We start from the raw sequence: 21,266 nt of genomic DNA, 5'->3' as shown, positions 1-21,266 counted from the left end.
TGTGTTTTGTGTAGAGAACCACAATTTCCTCCCATGCTACTAATTGTCTTTATCATGACAGAGAAATTATCATTTCAGTTGTCAAATTGGATTTTTATACAAATATTGCAACATCGGGTCGCCTCGCCACCTACTTTATATCTCAGGGTTTAGGGTAAAGGGGATACAAACAAAATACGACCAAAGATGTGTCTCATCGAAATATTGGTTTTAGACCCCAAGTATATTTGGACGAAATTCGTTTCAGACAATTTGGAGTCTATTTAGCACTCACTGTCCGTTCATCTGTCTCCCTTAATGTCCAGCTGGCTGGTGCGCACGATAACTCTCGAACGGATCTACCGATTAGGACCAAATTTTATACAACGTAATATTTTGCCCAAACTTTGTTTAAGTTAGAATGTAGGCTATGTCGGTGCACACCTTCCCCAAGAAAGTTCAAAATTGTTTTCGAAAAATTGTGTGAACGATAACTGGCGAAGTGAGCAATCGATTTGCTCCAATTTTCATAAATTATTATTCCTTCCAGATATAGATAAGATAATACTATATCGGTCTACACCTTAGCGTACCTCCCACACAAAATTCGGAAAAGGGAAATTTAAAAATCGTCTCCAATCGTTTTTAATTTTTTTCAGCAGATTGTACTTGCGCCGAAGTCCGCAAGATAACTCTCAAGGTGATTTTCTGATTGGTCGAAACTTTACACATCGTATTATTTCGTCCAGTCATGTGTCAGGTTGGAATATGCACTATATCGGTCCGTCCTTCGAGTACCCCCCACACAAAATTTGGGAAAAGTGCAGTCTGAGGACCCGTATCGGATCTATTTGATTATTATTATTACTTTTTTTAAGAAGGTTCTCTTCACGGTCCCTATTCTGGCCCCGAAATTCCTGAGATAATAGTCCAGAAATTCCAAAAAACCCTGCCGCCTCCAACTAAAATTACAAATGTGAAAAAATAATTCTCAAACTTTTCCAAAACTCAGACGTTAGCTTACTAAAATTGATTTGGTATAGCCCCATATTACGATACCTACAGATTCGATGTATTTTGAAGCAAACTCGTGTTACAAAATTAATATATTTTTATACGACATGCAAAGATTTTGAATTTCTATTCATTGTTAGTTATTTCTACCGGTATAAAATATATTTTAAATATCACAATATATGCTCACAATGAACTATTTTCGAAGCATATGTGAGGTAAAAGTGCTCAATTTTGGACAATAGATATTCAATAAACTCGCAAGTTTCCCAATTATAAAATATACCAAATTGCATGGTATACATATTTTTTTATTTTAGGTGTATTCCAAAAAGGAACCTGATATTCAGACAATTTGAACGTGTAGCAGGAGGGGCTAATCAATGTGGATTTTCAAATTTTCGAATATTTTTTTCGAAATGTATAATTTATATATTTTTCCACAAACATCCCAGTAAAGACAAGGGAGACTTCTATTACGAGCCCTAACCACAATTAATTTCTACACCAGGTATTTTTTCACTATTTAACATTAAACTTAATTAACATCGTATGTATACCTAAAGAGAATAGATTTTCATAATTTTTTGTAGGATTGGTTTTTTAGCCACAATAATGATATGGTAAATTTTTTTCATCGATTGGAAAATAATTGTGGCCTCTAGATCGATTTTCTGAAAATTCGCCTTTGGCCCCTAACAAAATACTGTGGAAAATAAAGAGGGCACGGGTTATCGTTAACCGATCGTCACAAATTTTTGTAGAAATTGTTTTTTAGCCACAATAATGAACTGGTCGAGTTTTTTCGTCGATTGGACCATAATTGCGGCCTTTAGAGAATTTTCGTGAAAATGTACCTATAGCTCCATACAAATTACAATAGAAACAAAGATCGCTCTGTTGTCACGGGTTAAAGTTAACCGACCGCCGTAAAATTTCATATATAAGGTTTTTGGATCAAATGGAAACAAATTTAAGAAGGTAAGAGCTCCAAAATAAAAAAAATTGTTTTTTTTGGTCACCCTAATATACATACTTTAATAACACATTGTTGAAATATGCTCTGTGTACGAATTAATTGTGGTTAGGGCTCGTATATCAATGGATTCATATTAAGTTATTGATATGTGAACTAGTTTTTATCGCTGAGTCCGAACGGCGTGTCCTAAGTTGCCACTTTAAGAGACGTTTTTCATGGCTGAAATACTCAGGAAATATCGCCAACATTACTAAGGGGTATTTTGCCACCGTTGACAATTTGATGGGAATCGAACCCGGACATTCAGCGTGCAAAGCGGTTGCACATAGCTAATTCCTACAGGTTGTGGTGTAGGGTATCACATGGTCGGCACCGTCCGACTATAGCCTTTTCTTACTTGTTTCTTTTAATTTTGTTCGTGTCGCACAGTGATAGAGAATAAAATGTTTTGTTTTCTTTGAAGAATTTTATGTAAATATATATAAAAAATTAACTTACAAAGCTAGGATATTGACATTTTGGGAAGTGTTGCACTACATAAAGGACCTTAACACATATTTTTTTGAAAAAAAATTACAGGATGTTTTAAAGGATTTTTTAGTATTCAATTTTTGATGTCCTTATTATCCTTTAATGCAATAAATGAAAAGTAGTGACACCAACACCAGCATCATGCGATGAGTACAAGTATTTAAAATATTTTTTTTTTTTTTTGAAAAATGTTGTCCTTTGAAATTTGAATACCCTTTAAAAGGTCAACAGGATGAGAAAACGAATAATCATAAGTGTCATTCTAATCCATTTTGCCTAAAGTTTCAGACGTCCGGTTCATGTGTAATTTTGGCTTTCGGACGGTGTTATACCATATTAGTTCAGAATATTTCATGTTGAAGGGTATAAAACGCATTTTTATACATACATATATACATCACGGATTGCATCAAAGAAAATGGTCGATTATATTCGATTATAACGGGGTTTCCGCGGTTAACGAAGAATCGAAAGTCGACCTTTGGGACACTCTCAAATAATCGACTAACTGAAAATAGAGTTTTAAGTTTTTCACCAAAACCGAATTATCCCAAAACCGATTATTGCCTATACCAAAGTATATCGCTCATTTACTCAAAGAGTGACACATTTCAAAAAATCAAGTTTCGAGAAAAACTCGTTTTAAGTTGTCGATTGAAATTTGACTTCCCAACTTAAAAAGATGCCACCGTGGTGCAATGGTATGCACACTCGCCTTGCACACATAAGGTCGTGGGTTCGATTCCCCGGCCAGGCAACATCAAAACACTTTTCAAAGGTGGCAAAATACCCCTCAGTAATGTTGGCGACATTTCCTGAGTATTTCAGCCATATAAAACTTCTCTACAAAAGTGGTGTCTTAGACACGCCGTTCGGACTCGGCGATAAACTGTAGGTCCCATATCATTGAGCTAATATGAATCGGGGTGCACTCATTGATATGAGAGAAGTCTCCCTTGCCCCTTATGGGATGTTTGTGGAAGAATTATTATTATTATAACTTAAAAAGATTATTACACAAAAACTAAAATAACTAGTTGGACCATATTTTGCAAAGAACTAGCCAGATATCAGTGCTAAATTTCTGTGCAAGATCAAGCATGACTTGAAGTGTTTTAGTGCTTCATAAATGCAAAAAAACTTTGATGATTTATGCCAAACTCCTAGAAAATAAGCTGTAACTCGTTGAGTTTTAGAGGTATCAACTTGAAATTTTGACACAAGATAAAGTAGAAGTCGTAGAAAAAATAGAAATTGCTAACTCCAAAAACCCATTTTTTGAGTTATGCCACTCTTTGAGTAAATGAGCGATATGTAGTCCGGTTAAAATTGTATCTAAATTCCTTAACTTCCGAAAATCGTGAGCTACACAGAAAAAATTTTAGCCATCAAAAAATTAAAGATTCAATAAAAATTTTATAGATTTTCCGGCGATAAAAAGAATTGTCAAATTCGATAAAATTGTTTGATCACAAAGTAAAACAAGTAAGCAAATGTTATAGTCGGACGAAGCCGACCGTGTGATACCCTACACCACTACCCCTGCAATTAGCTACTAGCACATCAATATTCCTTTATTTAACAAATAAACTTATTGTAAGAAATAACTTTGTGTAATCTACCACTTTATCACATCAAGCTTAAATATTAATACAATAATTCCTCCACAAACAATCCCTCATATTATTGAGGGCACCCCGATTCATATTGGCTTAATAATATGGGCTGGTCCTAAGGCTCCACTTGTAAACAAGTTGTTAATGGCTGATATACTCAGGAAATATTGCAAACATTACTGAGGGGTATTTCGCCACCATAAAAAATTTTATGTTGCCTGGCCGATGACTTTGCCTTCACCAAAATTTATATTTCAAACAAGTAAGAAAAGACTATAGTCAGACGGGGCCGACTATCTGATACCCTACTCCACTACTTTTGCATGATTTACATTTTTTAGACAAGGATACTTTTTCAAGGGACTTGAAATTATATTGGCAAACCAGTAGATCCTCATACAGGTTAAGATACAGGCAAACAAATAAATAATTGTACACGCAATTATTCAATTAAATTTCAGATTGTATGTGATCAATATATTGGTGGCAATTGTGATCAATATGACATATGACTCTATGACATATCGACCACATTATTGACATCATTTGCATACAAGACCGACCCTAAACATTACGTTAATGGTGTCAAAAGTGATACCCTATACCATGTGATACCCTATATCAATATATCTGCACACTATATCCCCGCGAAATTTCTTGTTAATTATTGCGACTTGTTGCTGCCGTCCGGTCATATTCATATACATAGCATTTTGCACATTGTCATTACTAGAAGGTCCAAGAGCTAAATTGTGTATTCTACCTAAATTATAAAAAGATCGGTACCACCTAATTATAGTTGTTATATCTTAATATGTTTTATTTACTCGAAATATTAGGATCCATATACTTAAGGCACCAACATTTCGAGGTATAACATTATGTTTGAGCAAACTCTAAAATTATGCAGAAATTTAAATACCCTCAGCGTCACCTAGATTATTCCGATTTTCTTCAATGTAAAAGCATGGAATTTCTCTGTCGTGGTTTCTCCACCATGATACCGACAATATCTTTATAATGAAAGCGAAATTTTGTAGCATGAACAAATGTAGGGTTTTACACACAACAAAAAACTAAGGAAGCCACCTATATATTAGGGAGCAGTTCCGTTACAGCTGCATTATTACAATAAGCAGAAAGTAAAATGTCAATAGTTAATTTTGTCTATATAAGCAAGTTGGCAGAAATATACCTACAGAAATTTAAATATGGACTAAAACTTAAATTTAAATATTTTTCACACAAAAATTATGACCAATTTCACGCGCTGAACACCATTCGATCATCATCCAAAATTATTTGTATCTTCATTGACCTAAGGTCTTACATCGTGCAAAATGTTGGTAGCATTGAACTATAATTACGACATTTTCGTGATTATAATACACTACGTACTATGAGATCTGACCACCCACGTCAACATAATATACATCTAAATACCACTTACTGGACAAAAATGGGTCTTCCAAGAAAAAAGATACAGGCTGTACATTACACATTTTTACAATTTTCACACACAAGTTTTGGTCCATTTAACCTGCTAAATATTATCTGACCATCTTTTGAGATAGCAAGGTTCTTCTTTGTCATAAACTTAAACCTAATTTAAAATTTCACGTCGATTGGACTATTATAGCGACCTACAGAGCAGCTACAAAATCGGGTACAAATTTTGTTTTTGGTCCATTTCACCCGCTAAATATGTCACGATCGACGCCAATTAAAATAGCGATATATTCCAAATTTCGTGACGATAAGTCCATAATTGCGGCCTGGAGTTTGATTACGATTTATAATGGACAGACGGACACACGGACGGACGGACACACATTGCTGTATCGCTTTATCTCGTCGAGATATGAAAAATGGTATACCACATTGGGGGTCTAAGACGATTATTTCGCGGTGTTACATGAATTTTTAGCAAAACAAACTTATAATACCCTTCCCACATTGCACCCTTCCCAAAATTTATGTCGTCGTTTTAACAATTTAAAAATGCAAATAGCTTCAAAACATTCCAAATTTTTCGAAACTCAACTTATTTTTTCCATTTTTCGCGGTTCTTAAGGAGAAAACGCCTCACAAACATGACTAATTTTGGAGAAAAAAAAAATGTATTTAAAAATGAGAAAAAATAGTTATAGTCTAAGCGAATTTATGAAACAAAGGACTATTTTTAACGCCTTAACTTAAGTTGAATCATTTAGTAAATTGCCTAAGCTTCATTTTTCTAGTTATGAAAATTCCTCTAAATTGCAAGGGTTGCCAAATATTTTGGTTATAATATTGGTAAAAATGAAATTATTTAATATAGATGTATGGATTTCCTTAAACTTTTAGTCACTTTCCACAAATTCGCAAGAATGGCCACTAGTACCAAATTGAAGCCTAGGTCCTGTAGATTTCAAAACTGTATAGACTTATTGCGGAAATTTGCGGTTTTGGCAGTTATGGCCAAAAGTTTAACTCCCACTTTTAGCTGCTGAATTCATATTTTTTGAATTTTTAAAATTATTTTTATAATCCTTTATTATATTTATGTTCAATATAATGTTGTTGTGCTATTAGTGATTTCTTTTAACATGGTAACTTGGAGCCGCTCTGAAAACTCGCGATTGAAAAATAAAAGGATTTGAGGGTATACACTTTAATAAATATTTTTTCTTGTTTGGGACACCCTAATGTTGCAACTTGCAACACGTCAAAACGTGGGAATGTTTCCCGCACTAAGTACCAAAAATACGTTAATACAGGTAATTCTGCAGAAAAAAGGATAAAGTACAGAAAAATATATGGTAACCCTATGGAGGCTGTGGCCGAAAGTGAACCAATGTCACATTTATTTATAAAATCCTATTCTAAGTTTTGAGTTAACTATTAAAGCCTAATCCGTTTGGAATTTGTTAAATATCTGTAAAATACAAAAAATCGATATAGAAATAATATATGGGGGTATAGCAAATCATGGACCAATATTGACAGTTCCTCGCGGAGAAGTTTACTATGCAATAACAACGCCTAGCACCTGATTACAGCGAATTCGGTTAAACAATATATTGGCAACAGTAAAACACTTCAATTCAGAATGACTCGCTACATGGGAACCACGCGAAATTTTGGACCTAGGACTCCAATATTTTTGTTAGAGTGTTTTTAGCCCCCGAGGACCAATTGTTAAAAATTTCAGTTCCATATATCATCTAGAAGTATTTTTGTCGCACCTTCCCATGTAAGTGCCACCACTGTGCAATGTGGAGTAGGGTATAACTTTAACGATAGGGACACCGAGTACATTTTGCCAAAAGTAGTTAAGCGACTCCATGCTGCAATATATGTATAAAAATCCAATTGGACAATTAATACGCTAAGGCTCCACGTAATTTGCAATAATGCCAGAACTGGGAATTTCTCTGTCATGATAGAGACAATTTATAGCATGGGAGGAAACTGTGGTTCCCTACACAAAACCCTAGGGAGTAGGCCCGTTATCTAGCAGACACATTATCGCAATTTGCATCAAGGGAAGCGTCAGTAGTTCTTTTTCCATATATAGGCAACTTTGCCGGTATATGCCCTCCAGGAATTAAAATATGGACCAAAAATAAAATTTTTATATTTTTCATACCAAAGTAATGGTCCATTTCACGCGCTATATAATATCAGAACATCGTCCACAATTGTAGGCATCTTCTTCGAGCTAAACTCTTGGATTTTTATACATATATTGCAGTATGGGGTCGCTTAGCCACTTTTTGCAAAATGTAATATTATATTAATTGTTCCACAAACATCCCATACTGGGCAAGGGAGACTTCTCTCATATCAATGAGTGCACCCCGACTCATATTAGCTCAATGATAAGGGACCTACTGTTTATTGCCGAGTCCGAACGGCGTGTGCTAAGACACCACATGTAGAGAAGTTTAACAAGGCTAAAATACTCAGGAAATGTCGCCAACATCACTGAGGGGTATTTTGCCACCGTTGAAATTTTTGATGTTGCCTGGCCGGGGAATCGAACCCCCGTCCAAGCAACATAACATTTTTAATGATGGCAAAATAGCCCTCAGTCATTTGGCGACATTTCCTGAGAATTTCAGCCATAAACAACTTCTTTGCAAGTGGAATCTTAGGACACGATAGTTATTTCTTACAATAAGTTTATTTGTTAAATAATGGAATATTGATGTGCTAGTAGCTAATTGCAGGGGTAGTGGTGTAGGGTATCACATGGTCGGCTCCATCCGACTATAGCATTTGCTTACTTGTTTTCTGTTCAAAGTGGTTGATCTCTAGATGACTTTTCAACCAGTTTAAAGTCAGTTTAAAAATTGGACCTAGTTAGAACCAGAATGTTTATAATGTAAATTTTATATACAAACACATAAAAAATATATTATGTATTGTTTAAATTTGTTTTAAATTGCGTTTTAGTTAAATGTAACTAGTTGCAATAAATAAATTATAAAAAAAAGTTTTAAAATAACAAACACACAAATAAACGTACAAACACATATTTGCCTATTTTATACCAATGTAAATGGGGATTTCTGAGTGAAATCGGCCACTTTTCAAAATGAGTTTTGAAATGCTTCTTATCAGCAAAACATTTCAGTATATTTTGAGATTTTGTTGACTAACGGCTCCAGAGAAAAAGTGGAATTCTGTAAAAACTATATGCAAAGAAATACACATAAATTCTTTAATATTGGCAAAATTTGAAAAAAAATATATATATTTTTTGTGTGTTTTGTTGTTTATCAGCTATTTAATAAAAATAGAAACAAATTATGCACAGTGGGCTTATGCAATTTTCGTGATTTAATATTTAAAATCAACTATAAGCGCTGATTTGTCAATACAATATTTCCTTTATAGTAGAGTGAAACATTTGTTATTTTATCAAAAACAAAACAAAATTACATTTTTTAACATTTGTTTTGTTGTTTTATTTAGGAATTTATCTGAAATATCTTAAAACCTGCGCCATTTTTTTGATTTTGAAAATGGATAAGGAATTATTGTACCAGCCAAGCAATAATCTAACTAAATTCATTATCAAATAAATACAGTTCGGGAATTATATGTCTGGGCATTCAAGCCGAATAATATAACAAATATTTTTTAAATACGAAAGAGAATTTGAATTTTAAATATGCAATGGCTAAACCTATAGCGGGCACAAAAAAACTTAGTTCAGTAAAACCCACTAATGCTGGTGCACTAATGTCAAAACCATTCCTAAAATCGCAAAATGAAGAAGTTTTTAAGATGTTTATGTTAAATTCGCAAATAAAACAACAAAGCAAATGTTAAAAAATGTAATTTTGTATTTTTTTTTGGTAAAAAAAGAAATGTTTCACACTGGTATAAAGGACAAATTGTATTGACAAATTTAAAAAAATTAGCGAAAATATTGGAGTTAATGTTTTATGCAGTCTTTGAACACACTTTTAAGTAGAAAGGGAAATAAAATTAAGAAGGAACATCTTTCGTTTAGCTACCGCTCTCTATCACAGGTAGTGTTTTTACATGGTTTTATTTAAATTGCTTTGGTGTGTGTTTAGTTCAAATCTGGTAACTCATTTTTAACACGGTTGCAGTTGACCAATCGAACTAAAACTTTGCACACTTTTCAGATTTGCATGACAATACACGAATATGAAATCAAAACCAATATTGGTCCATTTTTAAACTGTTTTACAGTGTTTTATCTAATTTGCTTTTCAAATCTGATAACTAGTTTTTAACACAGTTGCAGTTGACCAATCGAACTTAAAATTTGCACACATTTCAGATTTGGATGACAATACATGAATATGAAATCAAAACCAATATTGGTCCATTCTTACAGTGTTTTACGGTGTCTAACTTAACCCCCTTTCCAAATCTGGTAACTGATTTTTAAAACGGTTGCAGTTGACCAATCGAAGTAAAACTTTGCACACTTCTCAGATTTAGATGACAATACGTGAATATGAAACCAAAATCAATATGGGTCCATTTTTTCCTATAGCCCCCATATAACGGTACCACCCAATTTCTGGTATTTTGCTTTTCAAATCTGGTAACTCATTTTGACCAATCGAACTTAAACTTTGTAAACTTTTCAGATTTGGATGACAATACATGAATATGAAATCAAAACCAATATTGGTCCATTTTTACAGTGTTGTACAGTGTTCAATTTTACATGCTTTTCAAATCTGGTAACTCATTTTTCACACAGTTGTAGTTGACCAATCGAACTAAAACTTTGCACACTTTTCAGATTTGGATGACAATACATGAATATGGGCCCTTTTTTTCCTACAGCCCCCATATAGCGGTTCCACCCGATTTTAGGTATTTTGAGGATTTTATCTTCATTTTTGCCCGAATTATCTGTCATTTGGCATATATATTCTTTCTCATGATGGAATCTCTCAAATAAAACGCTTGCATTTAAATTATAAATGGAATCTCTCAAATAAAACGCTTGCCGTTCAATATTGTCACAATTTTCAATTCAAATGCAAGCGTTTTATTTGAGAGATTCCATCATGAGAAAGAATATATTTATTGAGGCTAAGCGACAAATTATTTTCTAGTTTTAAGTGCATTTCTAAATAAAACACTGAACCTTAAGTTTTTAAATTATTTTTTTATTTACTGATTCCCACGATATATGTATTATTTTCTTCTGAAAAATGTAGACTTCCTGAGATATGGGCCTTAAATGTTACATAAATACTCATAGTTACCTTCAAAATTATAAATGTTTTTCTAAATAGGCAGCCTTCGGCCTATGGACAGGTACAAATCTCGGGTAAAAGTTTAAATTTTTCTCTAAATAGCCTGCCTTCGGCTGGGGATTTAAGACTTTCTCCTATGGACAAGTACAAATCTCGGCTAAGGGAAAAATATATTTTTAATTGTATTTTTTTAAGTTGCCTGAGTTGCATTTTAACACTTTCTCCTATGGACAGGTTCATATCTCTGGAATAGAAGCAAAATATCTTTTAAATTGTAAATTTTTCTCTAAGCTCACATGGTCATATCTTGAGAAGTATACATTTCCTAGAAAGAAGTATCGTTGGAATCAGCTCAAAAAACACTACCTAACACTGCATATTTGCGAGAGCAGTAGCTAAAGAAAAGATATGCCTATATGTACTTTATAAGTACTTTTTAAGTTAAAATTTTAAAGTTATTTTTGGAAAAATTATATCATCGTCCGCAGGTTCATCTGAGCTGACTTCTTGCAATGGTTTTTAATACCATAAATACATTTTTGATGAAATAAATTTTCTAGATAAGGTATTGCTAGAAGCACTATCGATGTCAAAACATACTGAGATTCCCCATATGTGGGGGAAGTACAACCCACTTTTCTAAAAATGGTCCATATCAGCCTGGTCAGCTAATTAGGGACATTAGTAGTAAAATCTACTTTAATGTTAACTGATGCACACTTTTTTACAACAATTGCTTGTATTAGTTAGTCTATAGTGTATTCAATTGATTTCATGTTTTACACCCACCGCAAGTCCTTTAAGGGGCCGGAGTATTAGTATAATCCCTAATAACGTGCCTTAGGCCGTATTTTCCGTTAATGCAGCAAAAAAATGATATTTATTTGATTCTTAATAACAACAAGTAAGAAAAGGCTATAGTCGGACGGAGCTGACCATGGGATACCCTATACCACTATCCTGGACAATCGCTCTCCACGGAACTTCTTTTCAATGATTGTGAACATTTAATTACACTATGCAACACTGAAAATGCAAACAACTTCTAGTATGCATTTTTTGAAAGTACATATTTAGACTACAAAACCCTAGTAGGGTTTTATCCTGTCAGATCCAGTTCGGATTTTATGGCCTCATCTAAACCGGGCTAAATCTACACTTTTTTGCATTTATCAGGCCTTTATCTCAGAAACGAATAGGAATGTGACCTTGCTGTCTTTAGCAATATTGTAGCCCTAAACTAGTAGAACTTATCTTTTGAAAAAATTACATAAGAAAAACTCCATCTAGGGCATCAAAATCTATAAAATATAGAAAATTTTACATAATTGCTGAAATTCTGGTCAGTATCGGCTAACCTATTGGGAGTTGAACCAAGTAACCTTTTGCAAAAATCTTCCAAATAAAGTTCTCAACAATTCTTTAGAACATTCTGAAACTCTAAAATGCTTACTTCATGTTGTTTCAGCGGTATTTTGCATTATATCTTTTACAACACGTATTTCAAACACAGTTCACACCAACAGTTTATTCTCGCATTTCGGATTTCACTACATTATTGACATTTTTATTAAATCGTCGTTGAAAAATGTACTGAAAACTACGGCACAGAGGCATTTTGCAACAATGACATGTTCTGAAGAGTGCATTGCATTCCAGGGAAAATTTTCCAAAAGAAAATATTCAGAAAAAATTAACGGTTTTGGAAATACGGTGCGAAATGTATAAAAATTGTGGAATTTTTGCATATATTTTGAAATTTGAGGCAATAAATGTAGTTTTTCGAGTTCTTTTCTTCTCCAAATATTTTATTCTTGTCCTTATCTACAAATTTGCTTCAGAGGTCAGAAGAAGATTCGCAAATCCGAGCTGGATCTGACACAAGAAACCCCAACTAGGGTTTCTTGTCGTTTGGGTCTGTACTTTCAAAAAATCCTCAGTTCGAATTGTTTGCACAAGATCACCTTAAAAATGTTGCACAGTGTTATCATATAATACTTATGACCAAAACCAAAAAGTTATCTAGCATGACAAAGACATTTTTGTAGCAGGAAAGGAAAAATTAGTTCACGTAAAATGTAATGAAACCCACTTATGTAGTACTACTACTTCCGTTGTTTAACCCCTATGTTATTGAAATTTTTACCAATTTCACACAAAAGTTTCAGTCCATTTAACCCGCTAAGTATTATCTGATCTTCACGTTGGTTTGTACGCTTCTTCTTCATCATAAACTTAAACTTTGTTTAAAATTTTGCAGGTTATTATTTTGACCTACAGAGCCGCTACAAAATTGGTTAAAATTTTGTTTTTGGTCCATTTCATCCACTGAACATTTCACGATCATCACCAAAAACTAATCATTTCTAGTTTGGCCCGAACCCAACATCCTTAAAAAATTCGTTACAATCGGTCCATAATTTCGGCCTTAAGCTTGTTTACAATTTTTAATGGACGGACACACATCGCTAAATCGCTTTATCTCGTCGAGATATGAATTTCGGCATAAATAAGGGGTCTAGGCATTGTTGCCGAATTTGACGATTTATCGTCATTTTGACGATTTTTTGGCCCAAAATTGGAAAATGACGATTTGATTATTTCATGTCCTGAAATGACGATTTTTCACATTAGCCAAAATTGCATGAAATAAAACAGGATAAATATATTTTAATCAACAATTTAATGAAAGAATTTAAAGAAAACAACGTTTGCTCTGTTCCAGAACCTGCAGGAAGCTACTATTTTTTACTACGATAACATTTTTTCCTTTATGTTCCTAAAATAGAAAAAATTAGTAGATTCATGCAGTACTGGAACAGACCAGTTGTAAACTCGATTTTATGAGCTTTTTTATTGTTCTTAACAATTTCAAGATAGATTGGTTATATTTAGGTTCATATCTGGAATACAGGTAGTTTGAGCTTTTTTGCCTCACATTCGAATTATATCAGTTGAAAATTTTCGTTTAGGATTGTTAATGGATGAAAATCGTCTATCTCGTTGTAAAAAAGTAGGAGTCTAGCTTTCTGCGCTCTTTAAGAGGTCTGTTAGTCAGTCATGACCGAAAGACATGGACGGTCACACAGTCAATCAGGCGATATTTGAGCAAATTTGTCATTCAAAACTGGCTGCATTGTTGCAAACTCGATAGCCATAGGGGAAACTCTTATCTTGAGATTAAGTTAGCTTTACTGCTGTGGGTTGTATGTCTTATGTAGTCAGTTTCAGTGTCATAACTATAAGAGAAAAATTCACATTAAGCGGTAACCAAATCTAGTTTTGGACTGTGTTGACGATTTTTGACGATTTTCCAAATTTTATTGACGATTTTTTGACGGTTTCCGATCAAAAACTGTCGGCAACACTGGGTCTAGGACGAATATTTCGTGGTGTTACATAAACTTTTGGAGAGACAATAAGTAGCATGGGATAAAAATGTGGTTCTCTACACAGAACCCATTATATATTAGGCAGTAGGCCCGTTATCTAGCAAACACATTATTGCAATTTACATCAGAGGAAAGATCAGTAGATTTTTTCCATATGTAGGCTACTTTGCGAAATATATATGTCCTTAAGGAATTGAAATATCGACCAAAAATAAAATTTTTATATTTTTCATACAAAAGTAATGGTCCATTTCACCCGCTAAAGAATATCAGATCATTATTCAAAATTGTAGGCATCTTTTTCGACCTATACTCTTACCCGGTGCAAAATTCCGTGACTATTGATGTATAATTGCGACTTCTAGCGAGTTTATTATTACACTACAAACAAATAACGGAATATATTAGGCTGTAACTCTGTTATCTGATCATGCACACCAACATATTTGGCATCAATTGAAAGGTCAAGCGTTCCACTTTCAAGCATATCTCACTTGTCCGGAATGTCACTTCCAGGAATTAAGATATAAGCTGTGTATTAAAAATGTTCACAATTTTCACACAAAAGTTTTGGTCCATTTAACCCTCCAAATATTATCCGATCAAATTGCAAGCTTCTCCTTTGTGATATACTCTTACCTTATTTAAAATTACGCGTTGATCGGACTGTTTTTGAGACCTACAGAGCCGCTAGAAAATTGGATAAATATTATGTTTTTGGTCCATTTCACCCGCTAAATATTTCACGATCATAACCAATAAGAATAGGGATCTATTCTGATCTGAACCCGACCTCCATAAAAAATTTCGTGACGATCGGTCCATAATTGCGGCCTGGAGCGTGTTTACAATTTATAATGGACAGACGGACGGACGGACGGACACACATCTCAAAATCGCTTTATCTCGTCGAGATATGAAGATTGGTATACCACATTGGGGGTCTCCGACGAATATTTCGCGGTGTTACATGAATTTTTACCAAAACAAACTTATAATACCCTTTTCCACATTGTGGTATCTATATATATAAAAATGGTGTAAAAAATGTATAGTAATTCATAAAATAAGAACGGCTAGGCCGATTTCTGTAAAATTTTTTGTCAGTTATTCGTATTTTCGAGGAGAAGGTCTTTACGGAAGAAAATTTTGGAAAATCTCTCTGGCAAAGTCGGAAAATTGGAAAAATCGAAAATTGAGTTTTTGTATGAAATTTTATTCCTTAACAGCGAGACGAAGTTCGCCGGGTCCGCTAGTAGGGTATAAAAATTATATGTTTAGTAACCCGAGACAACATTCCCAGCCATACACTGCAATTACCGCTCCATACTGGGTGTAGATTTCTCCTTAAATTACGTATTAAGCAGTTTGGTTGAGTTACTAGGGTGAAAATCCTATTTTAAGGATGAGATATGAGGCATTTTAAATCAAAAAAATATGGTAATCTGATCATTAGCATGCGGACATAATGTGTTAAAAATATTTTGCACTTATTTCGACAACAGGCGTCTTTCGGCATAGAGGAAAATTTGTGTGTGCCATTTTAGAACTATACAATCAAACCAACATTTTGTTTATATGCACCTGATAATTTTTCGAGCAATATAAACTTCTTTTCCCTAAAAAATGAATAGTATCGATTGGTTTCGATGTGAAAATGTACTTTGTTCCATACAAAAGCTAACATAATTATCCCTGGGGCTTCCATCGTTGTTGGGTGTTTTTCAGCCTTTGTAAAAATTGTGCATGTAAATGATCCCTCATCTAAATGTTGCTCAATTTTAAAGGTAGAGACAAAATATATTTTTTTACATTATGTCAGGGTGCTAATGATCAGATAACTATATTTTTTGATTTAAAAAATCCTCAAATCTCATCCTTAAAATAGGATTTTCACCATAGTAACTCAACCAAACTGGTTAATAAGTAATTTAGGGAGAAATCTACACCCAGTATGGAGCGGTAATTGCAGTGTATGGCTGGGAATGTTGTCTCGTGGTACTAAAAATATAATTTTTGATATTAAGAGCCAAATTCATATCATTTGTTTGCTGTATTAACGGAAAATAAGGTCTGAAGCACATTACACTATGCAACATTTTTGAAGCAATCTTGTGCAAACAATTCGAATTGAGGATTTTTTGAAAGTACAGACCCAAACGAAAAAAAACCCTAGTTGGGTTTTGTTGTGTCAGATCCAATGCGAATCTTCTTCTGACCTCTGAAGCAAATTTGTGGACAAGGACAAGAATAAAATATTTGAAGAAATAATGAACTCGAAAAACTACATTTATTGCCTTAAATGTCAAAATATATCTAAAAATTCCATAATTTGTATACATTTCGCACCATATCTCCAAAACTGTTAATTTTTTCTGAATATTTTCTTTTGGAAAAATATTCGCTGGAATGTAATACACAACTCTTCAGAACACGCTATTGTTGTAAAATGCCTCTATCACGTTGTTTTCACTATATTTTTCAACGACGATTTACTAAATATGTCAATAATGTAGTGAAATCCGAGATGCGAGAATAATCTGTTGGTGTGAACTGTGTTTGAAATAGGTGTTGTAAAAGATATGATACCAAACACCGCTGAAACAACATGAAATAAGCATTTTAGAGTTTCAGAATGTTCTGAAGAATTGCTGAGAACATTATTTGTATGATGTTTGCAAAAGGCTACTTGGTTCAACTCATATTAGTTTAGCTGATACCGACCAAAATTCCAGAAATTATGTAAAATTTTCTATATTTTATCGATTTTGATGCCCTAGATGAAGTTTTCTTATGTGCTATGTTCAACAGATAAGTTCTACTAGTTTAGTGCTACAATATTGCTAAAGACCGTAAGGACCTATTCGTTTCTGAGATAAAGGCCTGATAAATGCAAAAAAGTGTAGTTTTTCCCCGGTATAGATGAGGCCATAAAATCGGAACTGGATCTGAAATGTACTTTCAAAAAATCCATATTAGATGTTGTTTGCATTTTCAGTGTTGCATAGTGTTATCATGGGTTATAGTAATACTTCGGCCCCTTAAAGGACTTGCGGTGGTTGTAAAGCATGAAATCAGTTGAATACACTATAAAATAACTAATACAAGTAATTGTTGTACAAAAATGTGCATCAGTTAACATTAAAGTAGATTTTACTACTAATGTCCCTAATTAGCTGGCCAGGCTGATATGGACCATTTTTAGAAAAGTGCGTTGTACTTGCCCCACACATGGGGAATCTCAGAATGTTTTGACATCACTCGATAATGCTTATACAAATACCTTATATACAAAATTTATTTCACAAAAATCTTCACATTTTTGAATGAAATCGAGTAATCTATTGAACTGAATTTATTGTCCCTAATTAGCTGTCCGCCACTGTATGTATTAAGGGAGGGTGTGATTTTATTCCCGAATAATGGAGTTTTTATAATGGAAAAAAGACCAACATTTCTTGTTTGTCCCGGATAATGGAGGTTCCCGGATAATCGATTCACGGATAATCGAGGTTCGACTGTATTTTAATACAAACAAATTTCAAGAAAATCGAAGAGTACAATCATTGTTAAAAAATGATTGTGGATTTTTTTCTATTTTTCATTAAACAGATGATAAAATGAAAATGATTCTTTCAAGCGTTAAAAACGGAAAAACAAACTTAATATACACTTCATACTATGGTGGAGGGTATAAAAATGTAAAGACTTATCACACTGCAATTATGAACTAGTCTGTCACGTGTAATGAACTGCAACAGCTGGCTGTTCCCTTGAATTAGTACTCAAAATATTTATAACTAATTACTTAGAGAAATTTACAAACTTATTAGCGGCGGATGACGTCTATTAAAATCGATTAGTTTTCAATGCTTACTATTGAGGTCATACACTGGATAATTAGAAATTTAATTGCGATTGCTTCGAATATAAAAGAAAATATTAATATCCATCCCTTTGGAATGACAAACAAATGGAGAATGTCAAAATGTCACGACATGTCAAAGAAAACAAAGTGGTTAATTCGTTATCCATTCATCTTACCGCATTAACTGGTGTCAATATAATAAGCAATATGTTAAGTGGTGGAACAGTAAAGCTGAGACAAAGAAATGACACAGACATTGTTGATCCTGATAATTGGGATTGCTTTCAGTTTAAGTGGTTGTGAATTTTTAAGACATGAAACAAAAACCATGGGAAATTTCAAAACAATTTATCGAAGATTATTTGATCAACTAATGCAGGATAAACGCTACGAATCGGTGCTGTGGTATGGCGATGAAGGAAATTTGCAACATGGGTGTTTCAATGTTCTTGACGTGCTACAACCCATGGAAGTTCCAGTCATTGTGATGAACTCGAATGTCAACTTTAGATTATTTGAAACATTTAATAATGAAATGGTGTCGTGGATCTGCATGAAATCCTTGAAAAATAAGCCACTATTTTCCAATTTGGCTTCTGCATTAGATAACATCAGATATACTCGCGTTATTGTACAAATTATGGAAAAAGCTTCTGAAGATGAACTCAACGATTTCTTCCAATTCTCTGTGAAACTGCAAATGTTGAATGTTATGGTATGCTATGGAGATTTTCATCAAAACCAACGTTATTATCTCTATGCCCCATTTTCGCCAACCAAGCTGGAGGAACACGTTTTCCAATCAATGCACGACAAAGTGATATTTCCACAAAGACTGCAAAATTTATATGGTCATCCAATTCGCACCTTGGTGGAACATACAAGACCTCGAGCCATGGAGTATTATAACGGAAAAGGAGAACGTTGTATAGTCGGCCCTTTAGGACGTTTTATTACGACATTGATAGACAAATGGAACGGAACACTAGCCTTTCCCTATAATGTACCTCTTAATGTAACCATTAATTATCGAGAGTTTTTGCCATTAATGCGCAACTATTCGTTAGATGTTCCCGTAACATCCTCGGCAATTTTTCACACTGATGATATTCATGAATTTTCTTACCCCTTGGAATTGTCCTATTGGTGTCTGCTGCTGCCAGTTGAACATCCTTTGGAATTTCGTTACCTGCTGTTGCTGCTAATCAAATCGTATTTTATGATCATAGCCTTTGTACTAATCCTAACTTTTTCTATCATTTTCTATTGCCACAGACTTTGTCGAACTGGAAAAATTTTAACATACAAATGGCCCAAATATCTCATCAATGCTGATGCCATCCAAGGAGTTTTTGGATTGTCAGTCCACTATAAAATTCGCAATAGATTTTCCTTACGTTTAATCTACCTCATGCTATTTGTTAGCGGTCTAACATTCACCTCAATATTCAACTCCAACCTATTTTCCATTATAACACATCCGTTGCCGGCCAGTCCCATACGCAGCTATGAAGATGTACAAAAGTCTTCGTTGAAAATAGCAATATCTCAACTGGAATTTGATTATTTCCGGAATATATTAGAATTCCCCTCATCTCTGACTCATTCGAAATTCTTAATTTTGCAAAACATTACGGATTTTTATAAGCTACAGGACAGCTTCAATCGGAGCTATGCTTATTTTACTTCGGGATCGAAAATGTTCCACTATGCAAGTTTCCAAGAAGTGAAGAGAGTCAAAATGTTTCGTTTAGCCAAAGAAATGTGTCCCAATCCAATGATGTTGCTCCAAGTGCCACTTTCTCCGAATTCATATTTTCGCCAAGCCATCCACATTGGCATTTTGGAAGCATGGCAATCGGGATTATTGTATTACTGGCAAAAGAATTCCAATACTGATGTTAAAAAAGCTGGACAAAAAATAACTGTTAATTTAATCCGTTTCGAAAGTTATTCGCCCATAAATAGCAAAGATATGAATGGCATATATACGATTTATTTTGCTTTCCTAATAGTTGCTTTATTAATATTTATAATTGAAATTATTGTATATAAAATATCGAAGTACGAATAAATAGAATATCTAAGTGATGTGATTCTTATACCCTTATCCTTTAGGTTAACGATAGTATATACACTAACTAATAAATAAATAAATAACACTGTACAACACAAAAAATAATTACAAGATAATTCGGCCAGGTAATGAAAGAGGACCGAAAAAAGAAGACACGTGTATCGGCGTTTTGAAAGTTTACGTCGGAAAGTAACCTAAATAGGCGTGGCAAGTTCCGCCCATTTCTACAGTTTTTAAAATATTCGACATCAGATTCCTTGGAATCCGTGCATTTGAGGTATAAAGTGTCTTTGGCAATATTACTGACAACAATGCGGTATATCTTTTTTTGGAAAAAATTAACCCTCACGCGCGTCACTAACCGAGTCTTTTTGGTCCGTTTTTTTTTTTCAAAAACATTTAAAAACTCATTTGAAATGTAATCGTATCAGACCAAAACATTCTACAAAATTATTTATCATAAAATTTTACTATAGGTCCCCGAATACACCAAAACTCTAAATCGCACCTAAACGCCAGGAATCTGCCAAAAGTAAAATCACGTTTTAGGGTTATTGTTGTACTTTATCTGAGTTTATAAAGTTTTGTCCTACAAAACTTCATTCCAGATAGAAGACAAAAATAATCTACATCAAATTTCAAAATAAGTCTCCGAATAAATGTAATATGTACCAATTTTCATATCTCGACGAGATAAAGCGATTTTGAGATGTGTGTCCGTCCGTCAGTCCATCCGTCCGTCCGTCCGTCTGTCCATTATAAATTGTAAACACGCTCCAGGCCGCAATTATGGACCGATCGTCACGAAATTTTGTATGGAGGTCGGGTTCAGATCAGAATAGATCCCTATTCTTATTGGTGATGATCGTGAAATATTTAGCGGGTGAAATGGACCAAAAACATAATATTTATCCAATTTTCTAGCGGCTCTGTAGGTCTCAATAATAGTCCGATCAACGTGTAATTTTAAATAAGGTAAGAGTATATCACAAAGGAGTAGCTTGCAATTTGAGATGGCGATCGGATAATATTTAGAGGGTTAAATGGACCAAAACTTTTGTGTGAAAATT

The 21,266-nt window shown here is 33.9% G+C and overlaps 1 protein-coding gene across 1 annotated transcript; it reads left to right on the top strand.

The window, feature by feature from the left end:
* Positions 1-18,447: 18,447 nt before the first annotated feature.
* On the top strand, positions 18,448-20,193 carry LOC141394852 (uncharacterized). Its single transcript, XM_073969932.1, has 2 exons — positions 18,448-19,331; positions 19,395-20,193. The coding sequence occupies exons 1-2, from the start codon at positions 18,448-18,450 to the stop codon at positions 20,191-20,193; spliced, it is 1,683 nt and encodes a 560-aa protein (XP_073826033.1).
* Positions 20,194-21,266: the final 1,073 nt, after the last annotated feature.

Source organism: Musca autumnalis, unplaced genomic scaffold, assembly GCF_047663935.1.
Source record: "Musca autumnalis isolate F117 unplaced genomic scaffold, ASM4766393v1 scaffold_1, whole genome shotgun sequence".
Classification (NCBI taxonomy): Eukaryota; Metazoa; Arthropoda; class Insecta; order Diptera; family Muscidae; genus Musca; species Musca autumnalis.
The sequence above is the reverse complement of the archived record's forward strand: the minus strand, read 5'-3'. Positions and strand labels throughout refer to the sequence as shown.